General features: G+C 42.8%; 1 protein-coding gene across 1 annotated transcript in view; it reads left to right on the top strand.

Moving 5' to 3' along the window:
- Window positions 1-13,617, top strand: part of CACNG1 (calcium voltage-gated channel auxiliary subunit gamma 1) — a 42,555-nt gene extending 28,938 nt beyond the window's left edge. The window contains exons 2-4 of the mRNA XM_032208738.1: window positions 2,500-2,574; window positions 12,996-13,133; window positions 13,391-13,617. Of these exons, the coding sequence (XP_032064629.1) occupies window positions 2,500-2,574; window positions 12,996-13,133; window positions 13,391-13,617 (440 nt within the window). The remainder of the gene's footprint in view (window positions 1-2,499; window positions 2,575-12,995; window positions 13,134-13,390) is intronic.
- The last annotated feature ends 7,164 nt before the right edge of the window (window positions 13,618-20,781 follow it).

The following is a 20,781-nucleotide window of genomic DNA, read 5'->3' as shown; positions in this document are numbered from 1 at the left end:
AGGACACCTCTGTTTCAACAAGAAATAAAAGTTCTGGTACAGGGAAGGAAGGAAATGGAAATGACATCAGCAAGAGAAAGACACCAGTCAACTTTATTGCTAAATTACCCCAGCAGGGATGTCAAACTGGTGGCCCGCGGGCCCGATGCGTCACACGCAGGCCACACCCATCCCACTCCGCCAATGGGAAAAACAACATGAAATGTCACATGATGGCAACGTGATGCGGCGAGTTTCACACCCGTTCTCCAAGGGATTACCCTAGAAAAGCTCATCAGCAATCACACTGCTTGTGTTACACAATATAGACAATTCAGGCAAACTAATGAAATTAGCCAAAATGAAAACTTGAGGGCAATGTGTTAGCTGGGGTATGTCATGGGAAAGTGTTGGAATGGCAACATGTGGAGTCCTCTATGCTCAGCCACAGCACTTCAAAAGGTTGGAGGTTTTCTCTTCCAACTTCCACCAGGACATTGGTAATGGATGACCAACAACTTTCGGGATGTTATCTTCAGCCGTTGGGCAACTCACAGTATAACCGCCTGTTCCATTGGCTGGCAGTCAGAAATCGCTTTCTGACCTGCAGTTGTAAACTACTTTCTTGTAGTTTTAACACACTGGCAAAACAAATCAGGAGGAGTCTGGTAACACCATTTCTGGTGAAAACACATTTAATTAAAAGACAAAAGCTTTCATGAGTTGCAACTCATTGCATTAGATGCTCAGGGCAGTGACTTGAATGATTTGATGTAGGCTTTAAATTGGATTGCGTGGGGAGGGGAGGGGGGAATAGGTTGGTTATGCAGATTCAGATATCATGTGGTTACAGGGGCCTAATCAAATAATAAATGTAATCTGTTAAAACCCATTATGCTTGTTGAGATTTTCTAAGATTGCCTGAAGCTTTGAGCGTATGTGAGGTCAACAGTGTGTCACTCAGTGACACTGTTAAAAACCCCACTTTTCCAAAATGTTTATTTGTTCCATATACTAGAACAGTGAAAGCAAACCTTTTTCGCCTCGGGTGCCAAAAGCATACACTCGTGTGCTATTGCACATGCCCGTGTGCCCACCCCCATAATTTAATGCCTCCCTGCACCATGCCCCCTGCACATGCATGTGTGTTTCCCCACTGCCCCGTGCATGTGCACACGGCTTTCTTGGAGCCTGGGGAGGGCGAAAATGGCCTCCCCTGCCACCACCACCCCCCGGAGGTTTGTACGTTGGGATGTTTTTCACCCTCCGGAGGCTTCAGGGATTTTTGGTGAAAAACAGCCAAAAATCAAGGCCAAAATCAGCTGGCGCGCATGTCACTCACGTGGTCTCAGAAATGGCTCTGCGCGCCATAAGTTCGCTATCATGGTACTAGAAGATGAACTAAAAGATAAGCACAAAATTTGCCTCCATTGCTGCTATAGTTAATTTAGTAACATGGTTGTTAAGTGATTCTGGCTTTCCCGTTGATTTTGCTTGTGAGAAGGTCACAAAAAGTGATCACATGACCCCAGGACATGGCAACCGGGATCATAAATACATGCCAGTTGCCAAGCGTCAAACTTGGATCACATGACCACAGGAATGCTGCAATTGTTGCCTGTGTGAAAAATCACGATAAGTCACTTTTTTCAGTCTTGTAACTTTGAATCATCACTAAACAAATGGTTGAAACTCAGTGACTACCTGTAATTGCCTAGAATGCATAGGTTAGTACTAGCCATGGAGGTTAGTACTAGCCATGGATTACATGCTGCAATCTTGTAGACATGGCTGAAATACAGAAGAAGTGAGAAATCTATGCCAAAAATAAAGGTTCCAAAAAAAATAATAATAGATTTTTGATACATTTAAAGAATTGGAGGATTTCACTGCTCTAAGTCTGAATGTACAGGTGGAATACATAAGGCCCAGGGGTGGGTTCCAGCAGTCACTACTGCTGATTTGCTCATGGGCACGTCACGCACGCATGTGCAGTGCAATAAAAATTGTTCTGCGCATGCGCAGTAGCAAAAAACAAGATGGTGCTGCCTAGGGCGCCACCTGGAGAACCGGTTCAGGGGTGTGGCAGGCCTGGGTTCGCCAAACCACTACTGGTTCAGCCAAACCGGTCCAAACCGGTAGGAACCCACCACTGGTAAGACTCAGATTGCACCCACCTCACTGACATATTTGAACATTTGAGAAGGGATGTGCAGAGTAGCTGCCTGTCATAGTGTTTATTTGAAGAAATAAACATTTTCCATTAATTAAATAAAACAGTTTTTAAAATAAAAGCAGCAAACAAGATAAACTCTTTGAAATTGTACCACCGTATGTGATTTTCTGCCATGTATATCATTACAATGGGACTGAATTCTAAACAAAAATATATGGGATTACCCTGTATATTGTCTGTATTCCTTGTCTGTTTCGGGATTCAATAAAAATGAAAAGAATTGATTTGGACAAAAAGTATTAATTTTATTTTTTGTTTTCTTCCTCTCCTCTCCTTCCTTTCAGAGTATAACTGTTCCTATTTCACACACTTTGTCTCGGGAGAAAGCACTGAGATCTTTCAAGTATCAACACAACGAGGTAAGAAGAATTGGTAAGCAGGCAATCTCTGCATTGCAACAGTAATATATCTTATGCCAAAATGTACCCAGTTCATCAAATTGGGATCCAGCTCCGCATAAATATGGTATCAGGTTTCCAGCTAACACCCCCAATAAAAGAAGACTCCAAGACTTAAGGTTCCTCGAAGTTCCATTTTATTAGAGATGTCATATTGGCACATCTGGGAAAACCCAAATCTGAAAGTTTCCAGGTTTTCCCCACCCAAACAAAAGTTCAAGTCTCTGCCCAGCATCCACATGTCTGTCACATGGCCCAATCAGGCACCATCCCATTGAGATGCCTCCTAGTCACACCGCTCCAGGTGCAGGGCAAGACGTCCTTGACTCTCCGAGAAACAAATGTTATTTTGACTATATTTATGCCACTCTATATAATCCCCCCTCCCAATTTCCCACAGCATTAAATGTGGCAGGTCTGAAGTCCCAATGCAAAAGATGGCCTCCAGGCCTGACATATTGGATAGTTAAATTGGCAATGGAGGAAGATGTCTAAGGGTACAAATGAAATAGATGAAGAGTTGTATCCTCAGAAAGATGAATGTGAAGTCAGCTGCATCAGCTTTGGAGGAACATTTTGAGTAGTCTTCCTTATGCTGGCACCAACACTGAGAATTCTGATGGAATACAGGACAGAATACAGAGTAACAAAGTTGGAAGGGATCTTAGAGGTCTTCTAGTCCAATCCCCTGCTTGATCAGGAGACCCTAAGCCACTGATTGAGAACCCTTTTGTAAAGATGTGCCAAATTTGTGTGTGCCCACACCCACAATTCAATGTGCCTGAAGCCTGGAAAGAGCAAAAATGTCCTCTCCCAGGCCGCCCAGAGGCCTTCTGGAAACCAGAAACTGATCATTTCCAAACTTCTGGTTGGCCCATTGGACCCGTTTTTCACCCTCCCCAGGTTCCGGAGGCTTTCCTGAAGCCTGGAGGGGTGAAAATCAGGTCCATTGGGCCAACTGGAAGTTTGTGGATGAACTTCCATTTGGCCTGTTGGGCCTGATTTATGCCCTCCCCAGGCTTTCCTGAAGATGGGGAGGGTGAAAACGGCCTCCCCCGGGCTTCCAGAAGGCCAAAAATTAGTTGGCCAGCACACACATGTACACCAGAGCTGGCAGCTTGCGTACCGGCAAATATGGTTCCTCGTGTCACAGATAATGCCATAGGTTCGCCCTCATGGGCTTAGGGCATTCTGGACAAATAGCTGCCCACTGCAGTCTCTTCTTAAAACCTCCAATGACATAGCACCAGGGACGTGGAGTCAGGGGAGGCAGGGGAGGCAGAGCCTCACCACTGTCATCATGAAAAGAAAAAAAATGCAAAAGGAAAAAGGCAAGAGCTGAGGTCAGGCTGAGCTAGTTGCTGCCAGAGTCACCATGGATGACTCTGCTTAACTGTTTAAAAAAGCCTCTAAAAAAGTGCCTCATCTAGTCTGACTTTAGGCATTTTATGATCACTTGAGCAGAGTTAAGCAAGGGTTAAAAGCCTAAAAATTCTTGATGTAGGTGAGACACGTCGTTCTCCTGCCTCCTCCTGTAGAGGGCGCTTTTTAGAGGCTTTTTTAAACAGTTAAGCAGAGTCATCCATGGTGACTCTGGCAGCAACTAGCTCAGCCTGACCTCAGCTCTTGCCTTTTTCCTTTTACATTTTTTTTTCTTTTCATGATGGCAGGCAAGAGCAGAATTGAAATCCTCTCTGAAACAGCTGGAAAAGGTACGTGTGGGTCGGAGGGAGGGGGAGGAATTCAAACTTCATCCTCAAGTGTAGATCCCTCCCCAAGTGTAGTTTGATTGCAGGCGGAGCTACGTTGTTTTTTCAAACACACACACACACACACACACAAACACACACACACACAGAGAGAGAGCTGGATAAAACTATATAAGCCCAGCTTCACTGATTACAAGTTTGAAAAGGCAAAGTGGCTCTGCCTGCAATCAAAGGCTCGGATTGGCTCCCCTCCAGCTTCTCTGCCTCTTCTCTCACCCCAGCCTGCAAGCAGGAGGTGAGTGGGTGGGTGGGCTTTATTGCATTTCAGGCATCTCCCATCCAGCAGGGTGCGTTTGCAATGGTGGAGGTGTTTGGGGAAGGCAGCAGGGGAATTGGGAGGGGGGTATGGCAGAGGAGCTGCTTTCAAGCCATTGGAAAATATATCCAATCCAACTTCTGTGTTTGTGTTTGTTTGAGAGAGAGTGAGTGAGAGAGGAAAATGGGTAGGAGAGATAGTCCAATCCAACTTCTCTGTGTGCGTGTGTCTGTTTGAGAGAGGGGGAGGGAGGGAGGGAGGGAGGAGGGGGAGGGAGAAGAAAAAGAATGAAGGAAACTTTTTTGCAAAGGAAAAAAACAAATGCTGTTGCTTTAAATCAGAACTGAGCATGCCTGGCTGTGGAATTCTGGGAATTGAAGTCCACAAGTCTAAAAAAATTTGAAACCTCACCGCACGTCACTGCATAGCACCCTCAAAATCTGGAGGCAAGCTGTTCCAATGATTGTTTTCAGCGTTCAATTCTGAGAACGGTAATCCAGGGGTGAAATTCAGCAGGTTCTGACAGCAGAAATTTTCAGTAGTTCGGAGAACCAGCAAATGCCACCTCTGGCTAGCCCCAGAGTGGGGCAGGAATGGAGATTTTGCAATATCCTTCCCCCAGGAGTGGGCAGGAAATGGGGATTTTGCAGTATCCTTTCCCTATCACGACCCCCCAAGCCAAGCCAAGCCCACCAAGCCCCACCCACAGAACCAATAGTAAAAAAAAAATGAATTTCACCACTGAGGTAACCTTAATATATCAGATGGAGCAGAGGGAAAACTTGCACCCACATATGTCTATGGAGATTCTCAGTCATCCAGGTAATGGTTATTCTAAAGGTGCTTTTTCAAAAGGTAACTGGAGGGTTTTTTCCCCTTGAAGACATTTTTGCTTCTCATCCAAGAAGCTTCTTGGGTGGGAAGAACTGAAGAAGCTTCTTGGATGAGAAGCAAAACATCTTCAAGGAAAAACAAAACCCAACCGGCTTTTAAAAACGCACCTTTGGGTTACACCCACGTAAGAATTTCTTGCTTGACAGGCATTTTAGGGGGTGAAAATACCAGACCTAAAATTCCTAAATATAATGAGAAGCATTTCCATGTGTTCTAAGAGAAGATGACACTTAAACAATGCACCAAAGTTCTTCTTCTTTACGCAGAACAAATGAATGACAGCCAGCCCTTGCTGCTTTCAGCATTGGAGAAGAGCCTTTAGGTTTCTCTCATTAGGAAAACTTTTCCTAGACTCAGATTTGTAAGTGATCTCTTTCAACAGTACCTCTGGATGACCCAATGCTTCTTTACAGCATTGCAAAGTTGAAATAGCTTTATTGCAATTGTGCAGTGAATGTGCTTTAACTATCCCTCTGGGCTAATCATTTATTTCTGGAGTGATATTTTTAAATATCACAGCAAGATTCACTTGCTGTGTCTGTGAAAAAAGGTATGCATGTCACACACCCTTCTTTTTAATCTTAAGAATGATTTAACAGATGACTCCTACGGCAAGAGTCTAGTTGGAATTTATTAATGCAGCTCCAAAGTTGGCAACTTTAAGACTTGTGGACATCAACCCCCAGCATTCCTATGTTGACTGGGGAATTCTGGGTGTTGAAGTCCACAAGTGAAAGTTATCAAGACCGGAGATCCCTGTAATAATAAACCAGCTTCTTCTAAGTGTTGATGGCTATTGATGTTGCCTCCCAAGGATGGTCCAGACATTCCACCTCTTAGCCTGGGGGGTGAAGTTATACATCCCTCGGAGAGGGCCCGCAATTTGGGTGTCCTCCTGGATCCACAGCTGACGTTAGAACACTATCTGTCAGCTGTGACCAAGGGGGCCTTTGCCCAGGTTCACCTGGTGCACCAGTTGCAGCCCTACCTGGACCGGGAGGCACTTTGAATGGTCACTCATCCCCTCATCACCTCAAGACTGGATTACTGTAATGCACTCTACATGGGGCTGCCCCTGAAGAGTGTTCGAAGACTACAGTTGGTCCAGAATGCAGCCGCGCGAGCGATAATGGGTGTACCTAGATACACCCATGTTACACCTATCCTCTGCAAGCTGCACTGGCTCCCCATTGGTCTCCGGACCCGCTTCAAGGTGCTAGTCATTACTTTTAAAGCCCTACATGGTATAGGACCTGGCTACCTGAGAGACTGCCTCCTGCCATTCACCTCCCAACGACCAATAAGATCGCACAGGTTGGGCCTCCTCCGGGTGCCGTCGACCGGACAATGCTGGCTGGTGGCCCCCCGAGGGAGGGCCTTCTCTGTAGCTGCACCAGCCCTGTGGAACGATCTACCCGCAGAGATCCGGACCCTTACCACTCTCCCGGCTTTCCGTAAAGTGACCAAGACCTGGCGGTTCCGGCAGGCCTGGGGCTGTTGATTAATATCCAGCCCCACTTGATTGAATGGATGTTGTATTAATTTTAATAATTGTATCTTTTAAAAAAAATTTAAATGTTTTTATTTTTGCTGTGATCCGCCCAGAGTCCTAATGGGAGTGGGCGGCATACAACTTTTATTAAACTAAACTAAACTAAACTAAACTGATGTAGGAGGTGATCAAACTGAGCCTGAGGGAGAGGTCAAACGTGTCATCAATCTCGAGCCCCTTCGTACTGACCAAAGATTTAAGTCCAGCCCACCCTGAATTCATTGACTCTTATCTACCATCAATTTGCTTTGACCATTACTAGTTCAGATTCTTGTGGACAGCTTAAGCTTGCAATAATTCTTTTTTTAAAAGTCATTTTGAGCTGCCCGGACTTCTGATTTCCCGCTCTTGACAGTTATTTTGCAATGGAGGGCTGACTCATGAAATGATGAAATTGAGAAGATGTATCCAAGCCCTGCTCTCAGCATCCCCATGTACCTGGCTGACATTAAAGAGCAAAGTGTTGATTAATGTGACGGGCAGGAGGCAGTTCCAACCTTATCTGGAACTGAAACCCTGCTGGGACACAAGGGGAGATATAGAGAGCTTTGCAAGCACATTTCATTCTAGAATGATGTAGCGTGTTTTCTAAATGTCTTTGAAACCTTTCTGCTGGATCCACAAACCTCTCTAATAAGGAGGCAGAAAAATTAGGTCGGCTGGATTTCTACAAGCTTTTCTCCTCCCTAATTTAACTAGTGTCTGTAGGAGATGATTTTAGAAATGAAACAGAAGATGACAGGATCGTTTACATCTGATTCCTCTACATGAGGAAAAAGCAAACTATTATCCAATTTAATTTGGTATTCAAAAGGGATGTGGTGGCTCAGTGGCTAAGACGCTGAGCTTGTCGATCAGAAGGTTGGCAGTTCAGCGGTTCGAATCCCTAGCGCCGCTTAACAGAGTGAGCTCATGTTACTTGTCCCAGCTTCTGCCAAACTAGCAGTTCAAAAGCATGTAAAAAATGCAAGTAGAAAACTAGGAACCACCTTTGGTGGGAAGGTAACAGCGTTCCATGCGCCTTTGGTGTTTAGTCATGCCGGCCACATGACCACAGAGATGTCTTAGGCCAAACCAGTAGGAACCCATATCTGGAATCACCGGAGTTGATAAGTTAGTAACACGGTTGTTAAGTGAAGCTGGCATCCCCATTGACTTTGCTTGACAACGTTAGAAGGTTGCAAAAAGTGATTACATGACCTTGGTCATAAGTATGAGCCAGCAATGGTCATAAGTATGAGTCAGCTGCCAAGTACCTGAATTTTGATCATATGATAATGGGGATACTGCAAAGCTCATAAGTATGAAAAAGGCCGCAGGGGTGGGCTGATGGGGGTTCGCACGGATTCGGGAGAACCTCTAGCTAAGATTCTGTACAGTTTGGAGAACCCCCAAATCCAACTCCTGGCTGGCCCCGCCCACCCCGCCCCATCCCTCCCAGGAGTCCCCACATGCCCCATATGTCTTTTGGATGCTGGTAACTGCAAGGCGCCCGCAGAGGTTCGGGGAGGGTAAAAACGGGCCAGAAATGCCCTCCCGGAGGCTTGACGGAAGCCTCTAGAGCCCAGAGAGGGCAACCCCACCCCCGCTGTGGTGCTGGAGGCCAGCATGGCCATGCCCACCAAGCAACTGGGCAGAGAATCCCTTGCTAAAATATTTGAAGCCCACCCCTGAAAAATGGTGATAAGTCATTTTTTAAAGTGCCATTGTAACTTTGAACAGCCACTAAATGAGCTGTTCTAAGTCAAGGACTATCTGTATTGAAATGAGAGCCAGTTTGGCTCAGCAATTAAGACATGAGGCTAGAAACCAGAAGATTGGGTCTTCTAGTCCCACCTTAGGCACGAAGCCACATTGGGTAATTTCGGGCCAATCATTCTCTCTCTGCCCCAGGAAGTAGGCAAGAGGAAACCACTTCCCAAAAAACCATGACAAGAAAATTGCAGGGATACAGTACAAAAGAAATCGTGGCACAGCCAGACTGGCGGTATCTTTTAACTTTTGTGATCGTATCCTTAAGTCTAAAGAGGTGAATCAGAAGGATGTGTCTGCCATTGGTTTACATATTTACAATTGAAAGAAAGATTTAAATCAGACAAAAAGAGTTATGGGTTTCATTTTGTGAAAAATGAATTGGAAATCCTACCATGCGGTAGTGATGAATATATTATTGCTAAGGTATATAAACTGTTGAATTTGAATTTGGAGAATGAATATATAAAGCACTGCATGATTCAGTGGGCAAGGAACTTTGGACATAATGTTCATGTTGAACATTGGGAGAATATGTGGATGGAAGTTTTAAAAGTTACACTAAATTATAATTTAAAAGAAAATTGTTATAAGATTATGTATCCTTGGTATTTAACATCTGATAAGTTGTCAAGAATGTATAAAGATATTTCAAATGAATATTGGAAATGCAAAAATAAAGAAGGAACCTTTTATCACTTATGGTGGACATGTGACAAAGGAAAGAAATATTGGATTCACATCTTAATACAGAAGATTCTCAAAGTGAATATAAAGATAAAACCTTTCTTTTGGATTTAATGGAAACTTTTCTTTTGAATTTAATGGAAAAAAGCTTGGAGGAAAATTGGGAACTTTGACGTTATATATGTTGATAGCAGCAGGATTACTTTATGCACAAAAATGGAAGGACACTTCAATCCCCACAATGAAAGAATGGATGTAGAAGTTGATGGAGTTAGCAGAGATGGCTAAACTGACTGCTGTGATCAAAGACAAAAACCCAACTATTTTTGTTCCTATTTGGAAACCCCGCTTCTGGACTTTGTGCTTGAGGTGGGGGAGGGGGGAAATGAAACTAATATGGAATTTTACCAATTAGATAGGTTTGTTGTTATAGAAATGGATACTTCATACTATTATCTAAAAGTTCAACATTAAAGTTTGATATTATTATTCTACTGCACCAAAGGGAGTCAGAAGTGAATGCTTTTTCTTTCTTTCCCCCCTTTTTCCTACACTTTTCCCTTCCCTTTTCCCTCCCCTATCTTTCCTATTATTATTATTTTTTCATTTTTGTATCTTAGATTGTTAACAATAATATCAGGGATTTGCTCTGGGAATCTTCCAGAGAAGACACAGACAACTTCTGTCCAAGTGATCGATTTGATCATAACGATCTGCTATTATTCACTTCAGAGAAAATCCTGTGAATGCATGAAAGGGAAAAAAGCATTTTTTTTAAAAAAAGCATTTATTTAAAAAAAATTAAAAATATTTTTAATATATGTCATGAGTCCCAGGTGCCTTCTTCCTGTTTAAATCCTACAAAACAGATAAAACTGCCGGATCAGTGTAAATGTGGATTGTACAAAGGAAGCTCAGAAATCTTTCTCCTGTTCTCCTGCAGCTGTCCACAAATTTATTTCTCCCAACTATGATTATGCCTAATATCCAAGTTCAGCTGAGTAAAAACTTTGAAAAAGAAAGGTGAAAAGGCAACCATCAGACAGTTGGGTGGATTATTGTATTTTTGCTCATTTTGCTATTAAGAAAACGGTGGGCTTTATTGCCTCTCTTTTCCTTGTCAATTTGCAAGTTGTGTTCTATTTCAGAACCCTGACAGTTGTCCCTGTCATATCATAATATTAGTTTCTCTGAGCAGAAATTATTGTGTCTTCTGGAGCTGATTATGATTTTTCCTAGAGAATTGGAGAAGGAAGAAGGGAGGTCTGTTAGCTATTGAACCAGGAACACTACAATGCCATTCATAGATTCACTATCTCACCATCTACATATTTAATGCTGAGTTGTTTACCTTGGCCAGGGATGGGATCCTACAGGTTTAACAACTGGTTCGCTTTGAATACGCTTCACACGTATGCATTCTTTACAAAGAAATCACGCAATTCAAGGTGCTACTTATCACCTACATGGTATTGGACCTGGGTACTTGAGAGTCCGCCTACTGCCAATTACCTCCACTAGACCGATACAATCGCATAGATTAGGCCTCCTCCGAATTCCATCATCTAGCCAGTGTAGATTGGCAACTACCCGGAGGAGAGCCTTCTCGGTGGCTGCTCCGACCCTCTGGAACGAACTCCTCGTGGAGATTCGGACCCTCACCACCCTCCAGTCCTTCCGCGCCGCCCTAAAGATCTGGCTGTCCCGGCTGGCCTGGGGTTAAGACTCTAACCCCACTCGAATTTGTGTGGCTGTTGTGTTTTTTAATATGTTGTATTGTCTGTATGTTGGAAATTGTTTGTCCTCCCCCCCCCCTTTTTTGAACTGTGAGCCGCCCTGAGTCCCCCCAGGGAAAAGGGCGGCATACAAATAAAGGGAAAATGAAAAAAAATGAACCTTCCGCATTACTGTGTCAATGGTAGCATCCGTCGGAACTCTGACATACTGCTGGGGAGGAAAACAGCTGGGGCGTGGCAATCCACTCTGCCGTGCCTATCAGCTGGGCTTCAGAAAAGGGAATATAGGTGAGTATAATGCAGGGGCTGCCAGGCGGGCCCAGCTATAAGTCGGAGCAAACTGGTTTGCTCCAGTGGTGGGATTCAAATAATTTAACAACCAGTTCTCTGCCCTAATGACCAGCTGGGTAGGTGGGGCTTGGTGGTCATGTGACTGAGTGGGCATGGCCAACTCAATGTCACTCAGGTCAATGGGCACTTTGCCTTAGCTGTTACAATGTAATAAGGGTTACATTATTATGGAGAGGCAGTTTTTGTAAGCAGGGCAACAAACATTAGATTAGAAACAACACCAGAATGTTTCCTCCCTGCCTTCCTTACAGGATTAGCCCTGTAAAGTAGAAAAAAACAAGATGAGATTTCTTCCAACAACTGGTTCTCCGAACTGCTTAGAAAGTTAACAACTGGTTCTCTTGAATAGGTGCAAACTGGCTGAACCCCACCACTGGTTTGCTCCTAGCTGATAGTCAGAGCTATTTATTTATTTATTTATTTATTCATTCATTCATTCATTCATTCATTCATTCATTTATATACCGCCCAATCCCGAAGGACTCCGGGCGGCTTACAAAAAAGAGGGGGGGGGAAGACACATAACGAACACATAATAAGGGAAAAAACGGTTTAAAATCGCAACACCACATACATTCATTCTAATCGGGGCTGGACCTCAACAGTGAGGTCAACAGCCCCAGGCCTGCCGGAACAGCATGGTTTTTACAGCTTTCCTGAAGGCCATGAGAGTGGGTACGGTCCGGATCTCTGGGGGTAGCTGATTCCAAAGAGTCGGAGCAGCCACAGAGAAGGCTCTCCTCCGGGGGCCCGCCAGCCGACACTGTCTGGCTGACAGCATCTGAAGGAGACCCAATCTGTGGGATCTTACTGGCCACTGGGAGGTATGTGGCAGTAGGTGGTCTCGAAGGTACGCTGGCCCTAAGCCATGTAGGGCTTTAAAGGTAATAACCAACACCTTGAATTGCGTCTGGAGACCAATTGGTAGTCAGTGCTACCGGCTAGCCCGAACTAATCTGAACCGGTAGAATCCCACCCCTGGCCTTGGCCTCATCATGCATCTCACAGTTAGCTACCTTTCTCCTATTTTTGAAGCCCTTCCCTTCTGATTGCCCAGAGGGAAACATTGCTCTTATGTCAGAAGTCAACAAGGATGTCCACCCATATATAGATGGCAGCCGGAATGGTGTGGCACAGATAAAAACAAGGCAGAGCTTTGATTGTTGTAACCGCCATCTTGACTTTTCAGACTGTCCTCTGTGAACAACCTGGTGGTAGGTTCTTGCTTTTGCGTTGCTTCCCCACTGGGATTAGATTTGTTGATGACCATTTCCTTTTGATGTGGGGTGCTTGGTGCTCTCTGAGCTTGTTATTTTTCTTGCAGACATTTCATTACCAAGCTAGATAACATCATCAGTGCTTTTCCCTTTTCTTTGCCTCTTCAGAATACAGCATTTCTGCAGCTGCCATTGCCATCTTCAGCATGGGCTTTTCCATCATTGGAACCATTTTTGTCCTCTTATCCTTCCGGAAGAAGATGGATTACCTCTTGAGGCCAGCTGCCATGTTCTATACCTTTGCAGGTGGGAAGGAAGAAATGGGGACATCAACTTTACTGTATAATTCAGTTAAGTCGGGCGGGAAGAAGGGAGCTGGTGGAAGACCAACGTGACTGAAAGGAAGGTGGTGATGGTGCAAAGAGCTTTGCCAGTCTAATCCAGAAGTCTAGAAATATGTAGTACTTAACCTGGAATTCAGTTCAGCGTAAAACTGAGAAAGAACTAGTCAGTGGCCTTGACTTCTGTTCCATGCTCACTGCTTTCTTTTCCTCTCTCCCCAGGCCTGTGTATCATCATATCTGTGGAAGTTATGAGGCAATCAGTCAAAAAGATGGTCGCGAGCGATGACACAGACTGGATAGACTACTACTACTCCTGGTCCTTTGCCTGTGCCTGTGCCTCTTTCGTCCTGCTGTTCCTCTGTGGAGTGGCGCTTCTGCTCATCTCCTTGCCTCGCATGCCACAGAACCCATGGGAGACTTGCATGGACGCCGAGCCAGAGCATTAAGTGTTGCCAGCTCATGTTGCCACTTCAGCCATATCATATCCCTCCTGTCCTTCAATGGTCAGCTATATATTTATAGAGAGAGAGAGAGATGACCTCCAGGAATTGGTGTGGGAATATCTTTGGATCATGCCTACTGAGAGAATCAGATAGGAGCTGAGTGCAAAATCCTGAGCTAAAAGAAGTGATGAAGATGACCTCTTTTGACAAGATGTACAAGGACTTGGCTTGATCGCACTGTTTGTTAACACAGCCTGAAAAAGTTGGTATAAAATGTCACTGAATAGAAATTCAGACTTAAGAAAGAGAGCTTTTTTTCCTAAATAGGAGTTTGGTCACTCTTTTAGGGACAAGCAACCTGATGCCCACCTGATGTTTTTGGGTTATAGCTCCATTAATCCTTCATAATTGGCCCTGTTAACAGAGGCTTATAGGATATGTAATCCAAAACATCTGGGGGACTCCTTCCCCATTTGATTAACCCTAGGAATGACAAAAACCAACCCAAAATCATAATTTGTCAGTGTATAATTTTTTTTATCTATCTGTAAATAATCTTAATACCAATTTGGTAAGCACATTACAAAAATAGATTCTAAAAAAAGATGTTGGATAACATGAAGACAGATGAATCTCTAAGGCATATACTTAGAGTCAACAGTGATGATTTTTATTATACTTCTTATATGTCAGCTAGTAATTTGTTGAGTTGGTATGATTGGGGAATGACAGAGACAAGGAAATTGAATAATAATAATGATTTTGAAAACCAAATCAAATTATACAGAGGGAAGCCAGCAAGGGATATGCTCCACTCATCAGCTAATATTTTTAACTACAGTCTTCCTGCATCTGCCACTGTCCAGATGCTTTTGAGAGCAATTCCCAGCTGGCTTTGCTGGTGGTGAATTACAAGTGGTGGCAAATTGGGGGACGCTATTTGACATCTTCAACGGTTCTAGAACAGCGGCAATCACATTCCACGAACAACCAACATGATTTTAGCAGAGGAAAGAAACAAAAGTCACCATATGTACATTTGAGTATTTCATACCATTTGCAGCCTAGTTAGCATTTGTAAAGGCTATTAAACTGGTTGAGTGCAGGAGGTAAGAAACGATAAAGGTTGACTCAGCCTTCCATTCTTCTGAAGGGGATAAAATGAGAACCCAGATTGTTGGAGGTAATATGCTGACTGTAAACTGCTTAGAGAGGGCTGCAAAGCACTGGGAAGCTGTATATAAGTCTAAATGCTATTGCTATTGCTAAATGCTTCAGATCAGGTGACAGAAGAATACCTGCCCAAGAAGCCCCACTCCAAAAAACCTGGATGTCCACAAACCCAAAGAAGACAAGGACTAAAATTATAGACTCCTGCCGTAGAAAGCAAGGGCAGGGAAATAAACTTTCTTAGTCTCAAAGATAATATGGTGGTTGCTTTTGTAACAAGTTAGAACTGAATAATTCAACAGCCAGCCTGTATAATGTGGATTCAGTTTGCAATTTAAAAATCACTAAACAAAGTATAATAAAACAGATAGTGTCATTATAATACTCCGCTGCATTTTTAATATCAATGTATAGAGCAGTATATAAAAAGTGTCAATTGGACACAGTCTCTGAGGCAGGGATCTGACCAAAATGAAATAAAATGGAGCAATTACTTCCTGTGATTTGGAAACTATACTTCTGTTGATGCAACCCAAAATTGCATTTGGCATTATTGCAGCTACATCACACACAGCTGGCTCGTATTCCCATTTAAATCAATTATTATTTTGCAATCTTTTTCACAGACATCATTAACAACACGAGTATCCCCCATCCAATTGTTGTGGGTGTGTCTTTTTTTGTTATTAAGCTAAGAATTGTTTTCCTTACAGAGAGCAGCTTCTACTAATAGCTTACTCTGGAAGTAGCTCCTTCTTTTTTTGAATTCATAAAGCCCCACCTTTTCTCATCACCTGGCATGTGGCCATTCATCCTTCCAATCCTTTGACTTTTCTTTTGACTGCTACAGGCTTGCATCTGTTGCAAAAAAAAAAATAAAAAAAAATCTGCAATTTATTCTGCAAAGAGCCATACCCCATAAGCATTGCAACTCACAATTGCAGACTGCCTTTTTCGCTTTTGCCTCTTAGAGCATAATCTGTTGAAAAGCTTTTATTTCTTCTTGTTCCCTTCCCAGGATCTTAGATTAGCCATGTATAAATGCCGGACGCAGAAACAAAAAAGTTGTTAGGGATTCCTCCCAGTTCACATGAAATCTTAAAAGCAAATTCTTTTCATTATTCACTCATTCATTGAGCTTGCTCCAGGAATGGAGCTGCCTTATCATTCTCATGGTCTTTGCTTGTTCAGCAGAAAGCAGTCCCTCGATTACCCACAATGGACAATTGGTAGCTCCTATAGAAGATGATTTTTTCATCCATTGGTGGGATTCAGCCAGTTCGCACCTATTTGGGAAAACCGGTTGTTGGAATAAATCTCATTTTGGGTTTTCCCCACTTTACAGGGCCAATCCTGTAAGGAAGGCAGGAAGGAAACATTCTGGTGTTGTTTCTAACCTAATTTCTATTGCCCTGCTTAGAGAAATTGCCTCTCTGGTTAACGCTTATGACATTGTAACAGCTAAGGTGAAGTGCCCATTGACATGAGTGGCATTGAGTTGGTCACACCCACCCAGTCACATGACCACCAAGCCCCGCCTACCCAGCTGGTCATTAGGGCAGAGAACCGGTTGTTAAATTATTTGAATCCCATCACTGTTTTCGTCCCTTTGTCCTAATCTCACACTTGGAACACACTCTGATCATTCTCCTCTTCATCTCCTGTGGCAAATTCCTGTTAACCCTATCTCTTCAGCCAGTCCTCAACTTATGACCACAATTGAGTCCAAAATTTACGTTGCTAAGTGAGACATTTGTTAAATTAAGTGAATCTGGTTTCCCCCATTGACGTCGCTTGTCAGAAGGTTGCAAAAGGTGATCACGTGACCCAGGGACATTGCAACCATCATAAAAACCTGCCAGTTACCAAGCAAATGAAATTTGATCACATGATCATCAAGGTATGATCACACGCAACCATCATAAGTGTGAAAAACAGTCATGTCACTTTTTTCACTGCCGTGGTAACCCTAGATGGTCACTAAGTGAACTGTTGTAAGTTGAGGACTACCTGTATTCGAGTAGTCCCACCATTGTCTGTGATTTCTCTGGCGGCTTTAAAAACCCGTAATTTCCTTTGCTATTTTCACTGTTCATTGACATTCTTTGAGATACCTTTTCTCCCCCTTTATTGTTTCTTTTTTTAAAATTAAGAAAAATTTGAGATTAATTTGATGTGTACCAAGGAACAAATTAGCTGACAGGTTGCCCAGGGGTCATCTTAGGGACTCCCGATCTTTGCCAGTCACAATTACAACTTCCAAAATTTCTGCCAATATAACTCAGAAGGACTATATATTAGCAACCTGTCTTGATTCTTCTCTTGGAAGGCAGATATTTCAATATTTACAGTTTTCTGCCTATTGCAATTATGTCATCAGCTCAAACTCCCCCCCAAAATTGGTGAATGTGTCAATTACTGCTAATAGCATAGAAAATGCTTTTACAGAGAATTCTCTTGTCAGAACAATACAGTAGGCAAAAACCATACAAAAATGCACATTTGAGGAGAGTGGAACAAAGTTCATTATATTTCCTTAAATATAAGGCCTTTAAAGAGAATGTATGTGGTAACATAAACATGAGACAAAAGGAAATCCAGTGTGGCAAAAATACAGAACACAATGAAACACAACTGAACTGTAGAGTCCTTGGTGCTCTCTGAGCTTGATTGTTCTCTTGCAGATGTTACATTACCAAAGTAGCTAATATAATTTTTACTAGGTAATGTCATCTTTACCACTAGCACTGATGATGTTACCTAGTTTGGTAATGAAACATCTGTAACCAAGCTGTGAAAGGACTAAGGACACCCCAGTTGAATTCTGAGCTACAAATATTCTGTTCTATCGGTAAACTGAGCTGAATGTACACTTCTGTCTAAGTGTTTCAGGTATTATTTATTAAAGAGGTCTAATTTTTTCTATATTGTCAAGTTCATCTCCCTAACATAACCACTCCTCCCTGCTCCCTGCATTGGGCTAATCCTGATTTACTTTACCTTTAGACAGTAAATATAACATCTGGTTGCCCTTCATGGGACAAGAAATACACTTATTTCACCAGATAACCGTTCCCCAAGCCTCAGGAGGGCTATTCCAATCTTTAGCGTTGTTGATAATGGAAAAATTTTTCATGGGAAACAAAATGTTTTAGCAGTGGATTTCACACATACAAATCTCATACGATACAACAGTCATTCTTGATCTTTTGCCATGGAATTCCATCTCCCTTTAGAGATGCTGGGTCATCTATCAAAACATGAAGAGAAGCTGAGAGAAGAATTTAACTATTGACAAATACCATGCAGGTTAGTCCTTGATTTATGACCACAGCTGGGGTTGAAATTTTTGCTGCTAAGCCATTGGAAACTGCACTATAAAAAAGATGTTGAAATTCTAGAAAAAGTGCAGAGAAGAGCAACCAAGATGATTAGGGGACTGGAGACTAAAACATATGAAGAATGGTTAGAGGAACTGGGCATAGCTAGTCTAGTGAAGAGAAGGACCAGTGGAGACATGATAACAGTGTTCCAATATTTGAAGGGCTGCCACAGAGGGGAAGGGGGTCCACTATTTTCCAAAGCACCTGAAGGCCGGATAAGGAATAATGGATGGAAATTGACCAAGGAGAGATTCAACCTAGAAATAAGGAGGAAGTTTCTGACAGTGAGAACAATCAAACCATGGAACAGAAGTTGCCTTCGGAAGTTGTGGGAGCTTCATCACTAGAGACTTTCAAGAAAAGATGAGACTGCCATTTGTCAGAAATGGTGTAGTGTCTCCTGCTTGAATGGGGTTTTGGACTAGATGATCTATAAGGTCCCTTCCCTGTTAATATGTTAATCTGAAAAAAACCATGATTTTTTTTTTTTTAATTTTGACCATGTTTTAAAGCGAATCTGGCTTCCCCCATTGACTTTGCTTGTTAGAAGCCAATCAGCAAGATCACAAATTGCGATCATGTGAACGTGGGAATGTTGCAATGGTTGTAAGTGTGAGGACTGGCCGTAAATCACTTTTTTCAGCACTCTCATAACTAGTCATTAAACAAAAGGCCATTAGTTGAGGATTTCAGTTTTCCTCATCAGTTTAGATCAGCAAACTTCCTTGTTGAACTGCTGGTTGGAGCTAATAGATGTTGTAGTCTATAGACCTGGAAATGTGTCGTTATCCATAGTTCTTTGGTGTCTTATCTAAAAGATGATTATTCGTCATTTGCAAGAGGGAAATTATTTATAAAGCCTTAGTTAGACCACACTTGGAATACGGCATCCAGTTTTGGTCACCGTATTATAAAAAAAATGTTCAGAGTCTGGAAAGAATGCAGAAAAGAGCAACAAAGATGCTTAAGGGACTGGAGGCTAAAATATATGAAGAACAGTTGCAGGAATTGGTAATGGCTAGTCTAGAGAAAAGAAGAACTAGAGGAGACATGGTAACAGTACCCCAATATTTGTGGGGCTATCACAAAGAAGAGAAGGTCAAGTCATTTTCCAAAGCACCAGGAGGCAAGACACGAAACAATGGATTGGAAACTTATCAAGGAGAGAAGCAATTTAGAACTAAGGAATCATTTCCCGACAGAACAATTCACCAGTGGAATAACTTGCCTTCAGAAGTTGTGGGTGTTCAATAATGGAGGTTTTTTTTAAGAAGAGATGGGACATCTATTCCATTGTCTGGAATAGTATAGGATCTCCTGCTTGAGCAGGGAGTTGGGCTAGAAGACTCCCAAGGTCCTTTCCAATTCTTTTATTTCATTTAAATATCAATTATAAGAAGCTGCATAGTAGTAATTAATTTGGTGACAAATATAGAGACTTTGAGACCATACCAGGAGAAAAAGAGTATTTGATGGTAGAATCTAGTCAGATAAATTATGCCCACCAGCTGCAACTGAGCCCCCCAAAAATGGACCACATGAATAGAAATCTAAGAAATGAAAACCAGTGGAATCTGCCATGATGGAACTGTAGTTTCATCTTCAGCATGTGCCAGCTAAATGTGCCACAACAGATGTGGAAGGAAAGCGTCTGCAACCTGCTTCCTGTCACATTTAAGGCGACCAGAAATTCTGCAGGACACTGATGGGATCCATTGTATCCGAGAATCCATCTGCTCACTTCCACATTTCTCAATAAATAAATAAATAAATAAATAAATAAATCTATATAATATATAAATCTATGGTGTTGTATGCATGTATGTATGTTCCAGCATAACTTTGGAACACCTCGAGCAATTTCAACCAAACCTGGTACACAGATGACTTACACTTTGAAGAAAAATACTGTGGGAGTAAGACATCCCTCGGTGTGTGTGTGTGTCATGGCATGCAAGGGGCACACAGAGCCCAACTCAGCTCCCCTGAGCGTGCGCGCATGCCTCCTGCCAGCCAGCTTATTTTTTGGGCCTCTACCACACGTGTTGGGGCAGGGGGAGCACAGGGGGCTGCGGCACAATCCCCCCGCAGCTTTTTGGTTCCCAGGAGGTTGAGGGAGGCTGTGCGCATGTCCGGGGGGGGGCATGGGGAGTGTGTGTGGGGGGGGTCACACAGCGCTATAGATATCATTCCTTTTCCTGTCTAATACAGAATTAGGAAAAATAAATACCTGGGAAATACCAAGTTATCCGCTACTAAATAAAAATAATGACATATTTCAGGGACCTCAAAATCAGTATTTTAATAGGTGTTTCCTAACACAATGTTTCCTTAACAGAAACATAACACAATGTTTCCTTAACAGAGTAAAGTCAGAGAACGAAAGATAAGTATGTTTGATGCCTTGAAGATCAAAAGGCAGGCATGAAAACGGGCAGTGGGGATGGGGTTGTTTTCATATTTTACAACGGGTGTGTGTATTCATATTTTACAAGAAACCAACCCAACCGTGGCAAGTGGTTTATGGATGGGGCTTTCTCTGCCATCAGTCACACTGTATGCGTGACGGAAGTGCTATTCCAGGAATTCCTGCCCTAGTTCTGCCAGCTACAAT

The sequence above is a fragment of the Thamnophis elegans genome, chromosome 2, assembly GCF_009769535.1.
Source record: "Thamnophis elegans isolate rThaEle1 chromosome 2, rThaEle1.pri, whole genome shotgun sequence".
NCBI lineage: Eukaryota > Metazoa > Chordata > Lepidosauria > Squamata > Colubridae > Thamnophis > Thamnophis elegans.
The sequence above is the reverse complement of the archived record's forward strand: the minus strand, read 5'-3'. Positions and strand labels throughout refer to the sequence as shown.